This window comes from Typopeltis vanoorti, chromosome 23, assembly GCF_054136105.1.
Source record: "Typopeltis vanoorti isolate ZY-2024b chromosome 23, IOZ_Tvanoo_1.0, whole genome shotgun sequence".
Classification (NCBI taxonomy): Eukaryota; Metazoa; Arthropoda; class Arachnida; order Uropygi; family Thelyphonidae; genus Typopeltis; species Typopeltis vanoorti.
This window is the reverse complement of record NC_143571.1, coordinates 12338904-12355096: the sequence shown is the minus strand read 5'-3', so window position 1 is coordinate 12355096 and position 16193 is coordinate 12338904. Positions and strand designations below refer to the sequence as shown.

At 35.3% G+C, this 16193-nt stretch overlaps 1 protein-coding gene across 1 annotated transcript in view; it reads right to left on the bottom strand.

Annotated features, from left to right (window-relative positions):
- Nucleotides 1-16193, bottom strand: part of l(1)G0196 (inositol hexakisphosphate and diphosphoinositol-pentakisphosphate kinase) — a 313327-nt gene that overhangs the window by 55667 nt on the left and 241467 nt on the right. The window contains exons 6-8 of the mRNA XM_090413234.1: nucleotides 15514-15668; nucleotides 6166-6267; nucleotides 734-895 (exon numbers count right to left, since the gene is read on the bottom strand). Coding sequence (XP_090269360.1) covers nucleotides 734-895; nucleotides 6166-6267; nucleotides 15514-15668 — 419 coding nt within the window. The remainder of the gene's footprint in view (nucleotides 1-733; nucleotides 896-6165; nucleotides 6268-15513; nucleotides 15669-16193) is intronic.

The following is a 16193-nucleotide window of genomic DNA, read 5'->3' as shown; positions in this document are numbered from 1 at the left end:
GTTTGTTCAAGGAAAGCGTGGAGGCCTTGCTCCATCGCCCCAACCTGAATCGTAATGACTGTATATCTTATATCAAAAATCTGGGAAAGTATAATCAAGATTACTCATTAATTAATTAATTTTTTTTTTTTTTTAATAGAAAATTCAATCATGTTTCTACTTCAAAATATTCCGTTTCATACTTAGTGATATAACATCACATGGTGTGTTCTAATTTTAATGATCTATTGTTAGTATTCTAGCTTGTATTTTTTAAACTGTTCTTGTAATACCAGTGATGATGGTCTGCTATTTCCAGACCGAAATATTTGGTTAAATAAATATCTTTCTTGTGATTACGTGATTATATCATTCAGTCTTATGTCGCAAGTATCCTTGAAACAACAGAGTAATAATGTAGTTAGCAAGGGTGTGAGGACCAGATTTTTTGCTTGGAGAGTGGTGAATGAATGGAATGGGTTGACAGAGTTAGCTGCAAGTGTTTTGTCAATGGGTTCAAGGAGAGGTACAGTATATTTTCTCTCTCTAGTGTAGGTCTTCCAAAACGAGTCTTCAGACTACATGGAGGTGCCTATGTGATTGATAATAACAACTCCTGTATCATTTCATAGTTGTCATATCAAGAATAAGTGAGGATAAAAAAATAAGTAAATAAAAAATTAAAAAAAAGGAAGGACTACATGAATATTTCACTGTGCATAAATTAGAAACTGGATCAAGAACTTCCACCAACCTTGAAAGCAAGACATACTTTTCTTGCTATTAACTTTTCTGCATTGCTTAAAATGACAGGATAACGAACTTCCTTTCCTTCTTTATCTCTTTCGACTTTACCATCTAATGCAGGAGACTTCCTGGCCTCTGCATGTGCATAATCTGGTCCAACAGTATAAACCTATTACAAGCATTAGAAATATTTACTCAGTAATTTCTCAATAACCTTAACAAATGAAATATGTTATAAGAAAATTGAATCTGAATTGAACTACTCAATTGAAATACCATTCAAAATGTATTTTTCTACCGACAATTAACTATTTTTACAACTCATGACACCAACAATATACTTGTCATAAATCCTTTTCACTAGGCAAACATATGACAGCCTGGTTGGTTAAATGATTAGCAAATCTTCTCCTCAAGCAATGAACATGCTTGTCTTTAAATAGATGATGAAGTTCATTGCATTGTATGAGACCACGAACCCTGCTTAACAGATGCCTGAAGTGGCTTGAAAAAGTTCAATGTCTGTATCTAAAGCAAAGTTTCTGGATTATGTACAAAAAATAAATAAATAAAAATATATAAAAAATTAAAATAAATAAAAATATATAAAAAATTAATAAAAACAAAAAAATTTAAATCCTTAGGTCATTCACAGTATTAATGTACTATAGGTTACAACCTTTCATAGGTGGGAAGAGTACATAGCTATCTGAATAAATACAGTTAAATTTTGAGATACAGCTGACAGTATGAAATAATGCAATATAAAAACTATACCAATATTAAAATAAGCTTTCAAATTACAATTTCAATATGTAAAAAGTAATTATTCTTTACCCTAAAATTACTAAAATAAAAAGCCAAAAGCTTCATTCTGGCTCAAAAGTAACTATGTAAAGGATATTATAAATTCATTTAGATCTCACAACCAGATTAAAAATTTTCCTGAGAGTTTACAAGAACATAAGCTTCAGCATAAGAGTTGCCTTTGGTCTGCAATACTTAAAAGACGTGAACTCAGGCCATGAGCCCAAATATTCTCTTTATTAGTGCATTTTGATTTCCTTAACCTGGCATCTGTTTCAAATTGTTTGACTTCATGTGTTTTAAGTAGTACAAACCAAAGGCAACTCACATGCTGAAAACTATATTCTTGTTAAATTCTTCTTCCAAGTAGACTTCTTCCAAAAAATTGTTTTTCCTACATCGCAATTTCATTTTGATTGTTAAATCCATAATTATTCTGTATTTAACAATTTAAAATCAGAGGAGTAGCTTGTTTTCAAAAAAGTAACTAAACAATAATATAGTTTCTGTATAAAAACATGTATGCTCACCCAAAGCAGAAGGGAAATTTACAAAATCAAACAAGCCAATGTCAGATGCACAACATGTGTGAAACATATTCTGGGTCTGGCTCCCATTGATGGGACCTCAATAGAGGTCAAAATTGGTCTGGATAGTGACCAATTTCGATATTAGTCACTACCCAGATTACATGTCCATAAGGGTATGTGCTTTGTATTATAGGATAATAAGGCAAGTGATGTGAAGTCATTAGCCTCTATATACGATTGCCCACTCTTGAAGTTACTTCAGGTGCAAACTTTGTTTGCTTACATTTGCATGAAGGATTAAACCACAAATATATTTATTGTCATCTTTAATTTATGTGTAAAACATAGCCCAGCATGAATGTATTAAAAAAATACCTGATTGCAGGATTTTAATGTTAAAAATACTTGAGTTTATTTTTTTTTATGTTCAAAACATTTTATATTCGTAAAATTTAAATCAGAATTTTAAAAATTTAATGCAGTATGCCTCAGAAAAACTGGCAGAACTGAAAACCAAATATTCAGTATCCAGCTAAATTATGCTTCAACACATTCCTAATTACAACAGAACAACAGCTATAAATATATTAGTATGTGTTCTTTCATGTTTCTTCATTCTGCAATTAGGACAAAATGTTGAATATTTGGCCAAAGCATAATTCTTAATTAATTAAATTTTAAACATTGTGAATTAAATTTTACAAATGAAGCTTTGAACAAAATATATATATATATGTATATATAAATTTTTACTGAGTATCTTTTTTTTTTTTTTAAAAAAATTGTTTATAAAATTTAATTCAGTATGCTTTGGCCAAATTTCGAACTGAATGTCTGGCATTCAGTGCTTCGGCTAAATCCCACTTTGGTGCATCCCTAAAATTAAGTACATTACTTTGCTCAGATATTATATTCAGCCCTTCAAAAGAAGTCCAACTTGCATTAATTTGTTTTTATCTTTCTGCAAATCTTTTCTCTAACATTTTTGCTTTAAATAATACTATTATTTAAAGCTATTATACTAATCTTTTATCTTTCATTTTATTTAAATTGCCATTAAAATTAGTTCTACTTACATAATCTCAAATATTGGCACTTTCCTTTTCATATATCATTTTAAACATGTTCTGTCGTTATTATTATTAACCTGCAACCTATATGGAATGAAAGCACTCATCACAGGAGGTCTATACTCTCTCATGCAAAAGGATCATCGAACTGTAGCTTAAACTCAATCACAGTGTGGACACTGTCATTGGGTTTAAGTGTGGATTTTCCACACTTTCAGGTAATGCATTCCAGGGATAGCCTCTAGTTCTACCCTTGCCTCCCTCTACTATTCCACATTAATCTGGTAACAACCCCTCACCAATTACATCTCAAAATTTTGTGAAATGCAAATACAAAGTACAATTCGTAAATACGTGCATACTCAAGATCTTCATAGCTCAATAAAGACTGAAAACATCAGTGTTAAACTTCTATGTAGAATATCAAGAATTGTTATAAGGGCATTTAAAATGAAGATGAGTTAGTCAATCTCATAAACTAGTGATAGAGTTTTCACTCCTGAAAAACTAGTTTCATGGCCAGGAGAAAAAACAAACAAACACTGAGTATATCAAGATTAACAATTTTTGAATCTGATTTACATGAAAACAAGAATAAAATTTCTCCTGTACCATGCACAGCACTCCTCAACTAAATTACACACACTATATACATAAATCCTCCAAAAGTGGAGGATTTGCCTTGGAGGTCATTACCAGCCTGATTGGCCGAGTGGATAGCGTATCCACTATCCACCCAAAAGGCTGCAGGTTCAAATCCTACTGTGGGCATGGATGTTTGTGATTGTCTGTGAAAATAGTGCTAGTGGTCAGCAGTAGATGGCGTTAGTGTAGATGAAAATAGTTGCGGCTAGTGGAGTGGTGGAGACAGAGAGTTGTAGAGTAAGTGCCCTCCCTCGATGAGTCTTTCGACTCCCTGGAGGTGTTATGTAATAATAATAATAATAATAAAACTCTCAAATCCAAGGTAAAACTATTACAAGCAATAAACTGGTATTTTTCAATCCTATGCATAGATAACATAAATTTGAAAATAAACACACTTAAATTTTTCTGAACAAAATCCTTTTATACACTAATAATAATTAAATACTTAAGGAATTGACAGCGTACACTAGAAATATAAATTAAATCAACTTTAATATATACTTTCCAATATTTCAGCAACGTCATGTTGCCATCTTCATGGGAACTTAAGATAAAGACACGTGCATGCAAGTACTACATAACAGTAAATGAGAAACGAAGTGAGGAAGCTACTGTGTCCCTAAAGTCCTGATGGTGCCCCCTGGCGGGCTATATTAGGTGTTCTTGCCCTTTGGGCTGAAGTTCTTCTGATGTATGTTTCCCAAATTTGGGGCAGTCTCATGCATCCAAATTTGTTGAAGTTTGGCATGTTCCTAAGGACTGAGGCTGAGTCCATGAATAGTCTTTCATATTTGAACTTGTTGCGGTGTATTACTATGGCTTTCTTCCACCTTATTCTGTGGCAAGTATCCAGAGCATGGTCTGCAAGCCCGAAGTGGCTGTATGGGGAAATCGGATGTAGTCCTTGTGTTCTGAGATTCTGAAATTTGCTGTCCTGCCTGTCTGGCCAAAGTAGGACAATTTCCTCCCGATATCTCAGTCCTATTTCAGTTCACAATGAACTCAGGCTATTTTGTTTGGCAGGAAAAATTCTACAAACAGATAGATGGGACAGCCATGTTCACCACTTTCCCCACCCTCGGACAACTTCTTTATGGAGACTTTTGAAGAGAAAGCCTTAAATTCTGCCCCACAAAAACCAACCATATGGCTTCATTAGTTGATGATGTGTTCACTATTTGGCCACATGGCCCGAATACACTCCTCTCCTTCTTAACACACTTAAACAACCAACACCCTAGAATCAAGTTCACCCTGGAAAAAGAGGAAAACAATAGCCTCCCCTTACTAGACACACTAGTCACCTGCCAACCTGATGGAATCTTAGTTTTCTTCAGTTTATAGAAAACCCACCCATACACCAATAACCCACCAATCCCCCTCAAAACAATACGGTATTATTAAGACACTATTCAACAGGGCTAAACTAATCTGTTCAAATGACCAAGCCCTAACCACTGAACTAAATCACATTCTCAACATTTTCTCAGCCAATGGCTACCCCCCCCCCATAAAAAAAAAATCCAAAAAATACTAAAACCGGTTATCCACAACCCACCTCCCCCCCTTCACAAAAAAGATTACTCTAAATCCATCACCATTCCCTACATCTGAGGCACCTCAGAAAAAAATCAACAAAATCCTAAAAAAACATGACTTGACCTTTTTTTACAGACCACAGAAAATTGGCATCCCTTATCTGCTCCACTAAAGACCAACCACTTCTCCTAGACCTACCTGGTGTACACCAAATCCCTTGCAGCTGTAAATTGTCCTACTTTGGCCAAACAGGCAGGACAGCAAATATCACAATCTGAGAACACAAGGACTACACCCGATTTCACCAGTACAGCCACTTTGGTCTTGCAGACCATCTCCTGGATACTCGCTACAAAAAATAAGGTGGAAGAAAGCCACAGTAATACACCGCAGCAAGTTCAAATATGAAAGACTATTCATGGAATAAGCTTCAGCCCTTAGGAACATGCCAAACCTCAACAAATTTGGATGCATGAGACTGCCCCAAATTTGGGAAACATACATCAGAAGAACTTCAGCACAAAGGCTAAGAACACCTAATATAGCCCGCCAGGGGGCACCATCAGGATTTTAGGAAAACGGTAGATTCCACGCTTCGTTTCTCATTTGCTGTTACGTAGTACTTGCGTGCATGTGTCTTTATCTTAAGTTCCCATGAAGATGGCAATGTGACATTGCCGAAATATTGGAAAGTATATATTAAAGTTGATTTAATTTATATTTCTTGTGTATGCTGTCAATTATTTAAGTATTTAATTATCATGTTAAACCAGCGTATACAAGAATTTTATACACTAAATATGCAGTATTTTATTAATCTATTGCAGACTTAAGCTTAACATTACTTTGACATCTGTCCCATCTGTAGGCATGAATTCCTCATATATATATGATCCAGTTTTTCTCACTCTGCTTTCTGGAGAATAAACACTACTCCGGCTACCAATCTAGAAAAAATTAAAAAATAACTTCATTTAAAAAAAGAAGAAAATATATATATATATATATATAAGGCAAGACATATTTTTCTTCAAAATTAAACTAATCTGGCTTTAAAATGAGTTAATAACAACTTGCATGTTAAATTAATGAGAATCTTAACTGTTATTTTATAACAAAAACAATCACTTATTCTTTAAAAACCAACAAACCACAATTAAGACTACATGAAAACATCTTTCGGGGTGCTTAAGGGTCAAAGCTGTATAACTGAGAGGAGACCTCCACATAGCCTTTAAAGGAATGCGGAGAACCGACCAGGGCTTCTGACCTAATGTCCAATCCTCACCTTCTCGTGGTGCACCCTGTTGGGTATCTACTTTGATACTGAACGAACGAGGATGGGCTGGCAATTTGGGATTTAGCCGACCAAATTGTATTCTTATTGGTTAAACCAAAATAAAAAATGATGGTACAACATGACAAAATTTCATGCCGGCTGGGGCGTCGCCCGGATAAACAAGGCCCCCGTTGTTTTCGCCAGGGAACCAGGGCGAACAGTGAAAAGTCAGCTACTGGAACAAATCTGAAAACAAACCCCAACTCAACATCACCAGAGTTAAAGATCGGTACTATCAACATAAGAAGCCTGAATGGCAAAGAAATGGAGCTAGCTGAGGAATTAGATAAGTACCAGATCGACATAATAGGGGTGACTGAAACAAAAAAGACCAAAACTGGTGAGATCTTTCTGAGCAATAAATACAAAATGTTATATTCAGGCAATGACAATCAAGGAAAAGGAGGAGTAGCCATAGTATTCAACACAAAATACGAGGCTAATCTTCTTGAATGGCAGTCAGTCTCAAGTAGAGTAATGTGGGCAAATATAAGAATGGGGAACTGGACAATGAGACTTATTTGTGCCTATGGTCCCACAGAAGGTTCTACTAAGTTAGAAGTGGAGGAATTTTTTGAAGCTTTAGAAAAAGCAACTGACACAATGAAAAAGGAAAAGTTGGTCATTGATGGGGATCTAAATAGTAGAAATAGGAAATGATTGTGAGACATACAAAAATATTTTGGGAAAATTTGGAGAAAAGAGCAAAGCTAATAATAATGGCAAATATCTGTTGGATTTCTGCTCAGGACATGGACTGGTTATTACTAACACCATGTTCCAACATAAAAATGTGCACAAATTCACATGGAGAGAAGAGGCTAGGAATAAGAAAAGTCTCATTGACTATGTTATTGTTGATAGTGATGTTTTCTCCCTGGTGCAGGACACCAGAGTGTACAGAGGATTTGTACTAATGTAATTTAAACTATTTAGTCTTGAGCAGGATAAAATTGAATTTAATATTGAAAAGAATAACATGTAAGAAAGTTTTAAAGCGAATAAAAGTTGAGCAGCTCTCAGATGTGAACTGTAGACTAAAATACAGAAATATTATTGAAAAGAAAATGAAAGAGTTTGAGAACAGGAATCAAACCTTGGAGATTCAGTGGCAAACTCTGAAGGAAACATTGATTGATTCTGCCAGAGAGGCATGTGGTGAGGTTGTGTGCAAGGATAAAAAAATCAGAACTCCCTGGTGGACACAGGAAGTTAAAGATGCAGTGAAGGAAAAGAAGAAAGCATATCAAAAGTTCCTGGCAAATAAGTCAGCTTTTACTCTTACAGAATACAGAGACAAATGTAAGAAAGCTAAACAGCATGTAAAACTAGCTAAACAAAAGTCATGGGAGGACTTTGGCAAGAATATAGAAAATAAATATCAAGAAGGTGGCAAAATATTCTGGAGGTTGTTGAAGAAGCTTAGGAATGGAGGAAAGACTGCTGTAAAAGGAATTAGAGATGATAAAGGTGAAATGAAAACAGGAGAAAAAGATATCCTTGAAGTATGGAGTAATTACTTTGAAAAACTGCTAAATGAAACAAGCAGTGATGACAGCACAGTGATAAAAAACACTGACCAGGCATGCAGTCAGGAATACATATCCATACTTGAAGTAGAAAAAGCCATCAAAGGCTTGAAATGTGGAAAGGCAGCAGGAGTAGATGATATTCGACCAGAAATGCTGAAGTATGGTGGTATAAGAGTCTTACAGTGGCTGCACTGCATAGTTCAGAAAGCCTGGACAGAGGGACGAATTCCCGATGATTGGAGTAGAGCTCTCATAGTAGGGAAATAAAACTGAATGTGAGAATTACAGAGGTATTTCCCTACTGAGTGTTCCTGGCAAGATCTATGCAAGTATACTTGAGAAACGGTTGAGAAGAATTGTGGAAGAAAAGCTTGGTGAAGAACAAGCTGGATTCAGGCCAAATAGAGGCTGTCAGGATCAGATCTTCACTTTACGACAAATAGTCGAGAAAGCATGGGAATATAACAAAGATCTGTATTTAAGTTTTGTCGATTTGGAAAAGGCATATGACAAGGTGCCAAGAGAGAAGCTATTCAATACGCTGCAGTTATATGGTGTCAATGGGGCATTATATCAAGCAATACTTAGTCTTTATTTGAGTTGTGAGTCAGCAGTTAGAATTGAAGGAAGTACAGGAAGATGGTTTAATGTTAAATCTGGTGTGAGACAAGGATGTACATTATCCCCTCTGTTATTCATTATCTATATGGATCATATTATGAAGGAATGTGGTATTAAACCTGATATCAAAATTGGAGATGTTAATGTCAGCTCTTTGCTTTATGCGGATGATGTTATACTTCTAAATAAATCTGCTACAAGTCTGCAAGATTCTCTGACTAAATTGAATAGCTGTTGTAATAGATATGGTATGAAGGTCAGCAATAAAAAGACAAAGACAATGAAAATAGGCAGAATCATTGAAAATGTCAACTGTGTTGTGAATGGAGAACCTGACAAGTAAAACATTTCAGCTACTTAGGCACAATTTTTACTGAAGATGGTAAACTAAATATAGAAATAGACAACAGAATCAGCAAAGCTGGTATTGTGGGAAGTCAATTGAATAAATTCATATGGAATAAGAAAGAAATTAGTCGGAACACTAAATTAGCTGTATACAAGACTGTGTTCAAACCAATTTTAACTTATGGATCTGAGAGCTGGGTCAGAAGTAAAACACTTGACCAAAAGACTAGAGACCGCAGATATGAGAGTCCTGAGAAAGATTAGAGGCGTGAACAGATGGCATCAATGGCAATATCATATTAAAAATGAGGATATTAAGAAAGAACTTGACATTGTCAGCATCCAGGAATGCGTTAGCAGAGCTAATCTCAGATGGTATGGTCACTTAAATAGAATGGGAGAGGAAAGATTAGCAAAACAAGTGTTCTCTGCCAGGCTGGCAGGAAAACGACCCAGAGGAAGACCAAGATATAGGTGGATTGATACGGTACAAAGTGCCATAGACGATAGAAATATAAGATCTGATAATGTTGGAGTCTTGACAAGTAACAGACTGATTTGGAGGAAAATTGTAGATAGTAAGTTAGTAATGATGTAATTTTTTCATGTAGTACTGTCATATCCTGTACACCCCTTGAGGGTACGTGGCAGGAATTTGATGATGATGATGATGATGATGATGAAAACATCTTTCATGCAAAAGAGGTTCATGGTGTGATATGAATTTTCTTTGTGGAAAACAACACTGCTGCAGATTTTCACTGATGATTGTGGAAGGTTTATGGGCCTAACATAATGCGTGACAGTAAAGTTAGGCAGTGGTGTTTGTTAAAAGAAGGGCACAACAACAATGTTCAGGATCAATAACGCAGTGGCTGGCCAAGTGTGGTGACATACAATTTGGTGGAAAGAGTGAACATGAAAATTTGTGAGATTGTCATTTCACAATTACAGAACTTTCTTTTGAATTCCAAGAAGTTTCATGCTCATTCATTTCATTCATGAAATTGTGACAGAAAAGCTAGAATATAAGAATTGTGTGCCAGGTATGTCACAAAAATGCTGACCAATGCACATAAAGCAATGAGTGGAATCAGCTCAAAAATGTTTGGAGTGTTATGAAAATGCAGGAGACAAACTTTTTTTCTCATATCATGACTGGTGAAGTAACATGGATTTCATACACATAGTCAAAACAACAGTGAGTGTGCCATTCATCACCTCCGAAAGCAAAAAAAAAATTCAGTCACTGTCAGTCAAAAACATTATGACTATTGTCTTCTGTAACAGAAAAGGGATCTTCCTTGTTAATTTTCTTCAGCAAGGAAACACAATTTTTGTGTTCACTCTTTCCACCAAATCATGTCACCAGATTTGGCTGGCCATTGTGCTCTTCGTTATGAACATTGTCGCGCTCTTAAACTTAAATTACAGGCCTAATGCCTGTAAACCTTCCAGTCATTAGTGAAAATATGCAACACTATTGTTTTCTACAAACAAAATCTGTATCACACCATGAACCTCACAACTGGCAGGATTTTTTTAATCACAGCACTCATTATAAATTATTCATAAAAGACCACAAATAATATAATGAAATTAAAATGGTTAACAACCAGCTAATGAGTTATGCTATGCTACTAAGCATGTGCAACCCCTCTCCCATATCTTATTTGGCAGAAAATTCTGAGTGGACCTTACTTTCTAGATGCACCTCATAAATATGTATATTACCTTGATGGACCTGTGTTTCATTCAGGATTTCTCCATGAGTGCAGGAAGATGCCTCCAACGATCTCGATCTTCAGCCTCTCTTTCTTCCATGTTATACCCATAGATTACATTAGTGGATCTTCTCATCTAGTAGGTGGTTGTCCTGCTTTTCTAATTATTTTTGGTTGCCAGTTTAGTATTCTATATGTCCATCTATTATCCCTGAGTCTGGCTATGTGACCTGCCCATCTCATCCTGCTTTCATATACTGCAGTTACCACATCTTTTATGCCTGATCTCTTTCTTAGTTCTGTGTTTCTAACATGTTCAATTTTGCTGATGTTACAAATCCTACATTCTATTGCATGCTGAGTTATTCTGAGATTCTTTTTCTTCTTTTCTTGTCGTGTTCCATGTTTCTGATCCATATGCGAGTGATGGAAGAATATCACTATTAAATAGTTTTGCTTTCGCAGAGATGTCAAGATTTGGATCAGTAAGTGTTTCTTTTAGTCTGTTGAATGATAGCCATGCAGTTTTCTTTCTTTTTGCTAGTTCTTCAGATAAATCATTATTCATTTTTATTGTTTGTCCTAAGTAATTGTATGAGTCAACTTGTTCTATAGGGATGTTATCAATACATAGGTGACTGTCAGTCACTTGTGTAGATGTTTTTGATCCATTTTGTTTTTTCTAGATTCATTTCTAAGCCTATCTTACTGCTGTTTGTGTATATTTTTTCACCCATTTCTTCTAGGTCTTTTCAGTTGTGAGATATCAGTACTAGATCATCGGCAAACATAAGGATTTGTAATTTTTCACCATCTATGCTTATTCCATCGTTTAGGTCTATTTTTTTCAGAATGTATTCTAAAGTGCTGGTAAATAGATTTGGGGAGATTACATCGCCTTGACGGACCCTCTCTGTTTATATCTATATTTATGGATATAAACAGAGGAGGTTAATTCAAATAGGGTTATTTGTGTGGTCTGATTTTTGTTAATTTCTTTTATCATGTGGATGTAAGTAGGGTCCACATTTATTTCCAGTAAGGCACTGATGACTGCATTGTGTTCTATGGTATCAAATGCTTTTTTTAAAATCAATAAAGAGGAAACATAGAGGGATTCAGTATTCTCTGCATTTTTCTGTTAGTTGCGAAATGACCTGGAAATGATCTATTGTGGAGAAGTCTCTTCTGAATCCTGCCTGCTCTCTACTGGAGTTGTCTTCGAGTGTTTTGGAATCTGTTCAGTATTACTCTGTTACTATGTGAGAGAGTAGACAGATTGGACGATAGTTTTTTATGTCTTCCTTGTTCCCTTTTTTGAATAGAAGTATGGATTTTGAGGTCTTCCATTCCTCTGGAATCTTTCTTTCTTTGAAATACCACATGAATCTGGCAGCCAACGCTTTGAAAATAATTGGTCCACCTTGTTGGATTTCTTCAGCTTTAATATGATCAACTCCTGAGGCTTTACCTTATATATATATATATATATATGGAACTAACTTCAAAGTTTCAGAGATTTAATTTTCCTAACTACAATCTGCATGATTCCTTCAACCCCAAGAATCGAGTATGCACATTTGTGAATTCTAACATCTATGTCAGATAATGGAAATCTCTAATCACCTTTTTTGATCGGCTCGAGCTCAAAATTTCCTTGCCATCCCATTCAGTTTTTGTCTCGAATGCTCTCTAATTTCTTATAATCACTATGAACCTTTTTTATTGTTATTATTTGTCTGAATCTTGATTGATTATCTATATGCTAAATACTTAAATGATGTGAGGATGTCTTTCTTGGTTACTAACATTTAAAACTTTGGCTGCTTTCTTTCTCCAATTCCACTAATCAAGCTGAAAGAGATGAAAAGATATTTGATGTCAGCAGTATGTATTCACAAACTGCCACTCTATCTAGCCAATAGAATACACTCGCCAAACACTGTCAGTTATTCTTTTGGAAGCTAAGACCATAACTCACATCTCATTCTACCTCAAAACCCAGACCAATCTAAACTTTGGTTCTCCAACAATGTACCAAGGCAGTGGAAGAAAATAATTCAGCCTATTTCAAGCGACAAAAATCAAAATTCTAGCATCCCACTCAGCATAGACTGCAGCACAAACAGCTGCAAAAAGACTAAGACTGCAAATGCATGAAGCTTGCCTGCTACTCAATATGTACTCACATCTCAATATGAAGCTTGCCTGCTACTCAATATGTACTCACATCTCAATATGAACCTTGCTACTCAATAGTAGAAACATTAGGCAGAGGCCTTTGTCAAGGCCGCTGGGCATAACTTCTGCCTAACGTTTCTACTTCTTTCACATCATATGCTACTACTATAACCTCATCCATAGACAAGGATGACCTCCTAGTACCATTCTTCCCTTCACTAATGATCAAAGCAAACTAACCCCCCCCCTCCATACACACACACACACACACACACACACACACACACACACACTTCAGGAGGAACCGCTCTCTACATCCCCCGATAGTCTTTCATCAGATAATGATATCATAAGAATAACAAATAACACAGATACCAACAAGTCTTCTGGTCCTGATGGTTAAAATATATGTTCTGAATTACTGGCCAACCTATATTATCTTTTGTTGTAAGTGCTGCTAGTCTTTATTTATATTTTCTAGGTTGCTCCACTTCCCAAATGTGTTCTGACATTTGTATCTCCCCTGACCAGCTTATTTGTCCCACACAATAAATCCCACATAACTAACTGATCACATATATTATTGGTTTTTTGAATACTGACTGAGAAAGTTTTGGAGGAAACCTGAGATCAAGATTACAAAGTAGAAGCCATTTTTCTGCCTTATTGAAATAGTATTGAGATCATTTCAGTGAGACAAATCACATGTAAGGGAGCAATACTGCTCTACATTACTATTTTTTCTGTCCATCTATTATTTATTATAATTTTGTAAGGATAAGATTGATTTCTTTTCTCTGTACTGCTGGAAATATATGTTCTCTGTCTCATAGGATGTTTAGAATACCAATTTCTTTGTGGTCGATAGTAGTGGAACATTGCCCTGCGGTATCTTCCTGTGCAGGTAACTTTTTTGTAGCTGAAAAGCTAAGTTTATTCTATTTGGTGACCTCTAGAAGTGTGTCTAAAAAACATAGGGATGTTTTTTTTCTAATTAAACAGTGAACTTGATATGAAGAAGAATGTTGTTAAGATGATGAACCAAGTCCTGTAATTGCTTTACTAGGCTTTCTCTCTGGTAAACAAAGCCTCAAGTATTGTTTACCCTCCAAAACCTCTCCATTAACCATTAAAAAGCAGATCATGGTGGGGGGGGGGTAAGCATAAATCAGGACAGTGGCACATGCAACAGAAAAAAAAATAATCAAATACTATGGCAGTGTACAGAAATAGTCTACATTGATCACAATTTCTTCATTAGGCATTCAATGAACCATTAAAAATTGAAATCAATGTAACAGACAACAAGGTACAAGCCCATATCATGCTGGGTTATCTTTCATCAAAAACCTCTCACAAGGCAGATCTCCATGACAATCTATGCATCATGTTGCTAGTCATTATAATACAATCAGAATTGCACATGCACCACATTGTTAGTCTATTTCAAATATTTTGTATTACTGTTACTATTAACTTGCTTTGTACACAACTAGTATGTAATATCAGTTTAGTATTTTTATGTGTATATGAAAACAGTAAAGATTAAACCTTAAATTGTTTAACAAACAGTCTCCACATAGCATTTATGCCAGACAAACTTTTAACATGTTCCCCATCCAGAATAGTCTACAAAACAAGAAAATTGGAGTCCAGAAATCAACATTGCATAAGTTGTAAATTCTGTGCAGTTCTGAGTAGTTCTCAATTATCAGATCAACTGTCGCAGTATCACAAGTGCTAATTTGTTTGCCCAATTTTATTACTAAAAATGGTGTAACTGAACCTAAAATAAGATGATACGACAAATTTCATGAGAACTTAAATATTAATTCAATTACATTCAGCTAGAGTGGGACTATTAGTATAATTTATAATAATAATACCAATGAAAATTGTCCAGTCTAACTAAAATTGAGGAGGGGCACATATTGACATCAATCAGCGATTTTCTGTCCACTATTGGACAAAGACTTCCAAAATCTATGCATCACACTATCTACCCATCATTAATAACAGGAATGAATCACCACAAACAGCGCTAATGTCACTCCCCATGCATGTGAATGGCCTTGTTCACCAGATCATTTTAATGATGCTCACTTGAGCAAGAGAAACATCAGCTTGTAAATAATTAATTTTGGTGAATAAAGTAGTTATTTGCATTCCAGTGTCTACATAGTTTTCTGTTCTGGAAACTTCAATATGAAAAATAGCAACAACTACCAAAATTTGAACATGAAAATCAGTCACAATTATCCACTCTAGCAACGAACCATAGAAATGCAAAATCTATCATCATCAGATCAGATATGCTACATGTCTATCTGGATAGTCAGATAATTTGATCAATCCAGTAACAAGTGATATACAAGAACAATACAAGAACAAGGGAAAATTACAAGAACAGTAATTACAAAACAATTAAAATAAAACTTCCAGTATTACCTTTCGAAAAAGTCTCTGGCTACCTCCGCCAGCAGAAGTAGGATAATAAATATAAATATTATGGTCCTCGGCAGAAATAGGTTTTTCTACGAATGGCTTATTGAATACAACTCCATTTACTTCTACATGGTCTTCTCCTTCCACCAGTTCTCTCTCTGTACAAAAATACACACATAAAATAAAAATTCAATTAATGCAATATTAATTATTATATAATAAATTTATCTGCAAATGCAGTAATGGTGTGCCTCAAATTGATGAAAGTGATCATGAAGTTTTAACTTAAGCAGTAGCAAATCATTATCATCATAATGCTAATTATAAAAAAAAAAAAAAAAAAAATCAGCTAATGCCTTTTTTATTCCCGTATACGGGGAGTAGGTGAGGCCATTTAGCCCTATCTAACTTTTGGAGACTGAGTGGGCAGCTCAATCTCCACTGGTACCAATCAGAGATAGATGGCCCAAGGCTATCACTAATTAAGCGGTACTCAGTGAAGAGAGACGGCTCAAATGTGCCGCCATCTCGTGGTCCCTAACCCTAACACAATATATTTAATGTCTGAAAAAATAACGTGGGTTCTATGGTCAATTTTCTTGAGTTTACAGGACGAAAAACCCGAGTTTCTGGGAGGAAAAACCTGCTTGCCCGTGCCAGAGATCAACTAACTTGGGAACCAG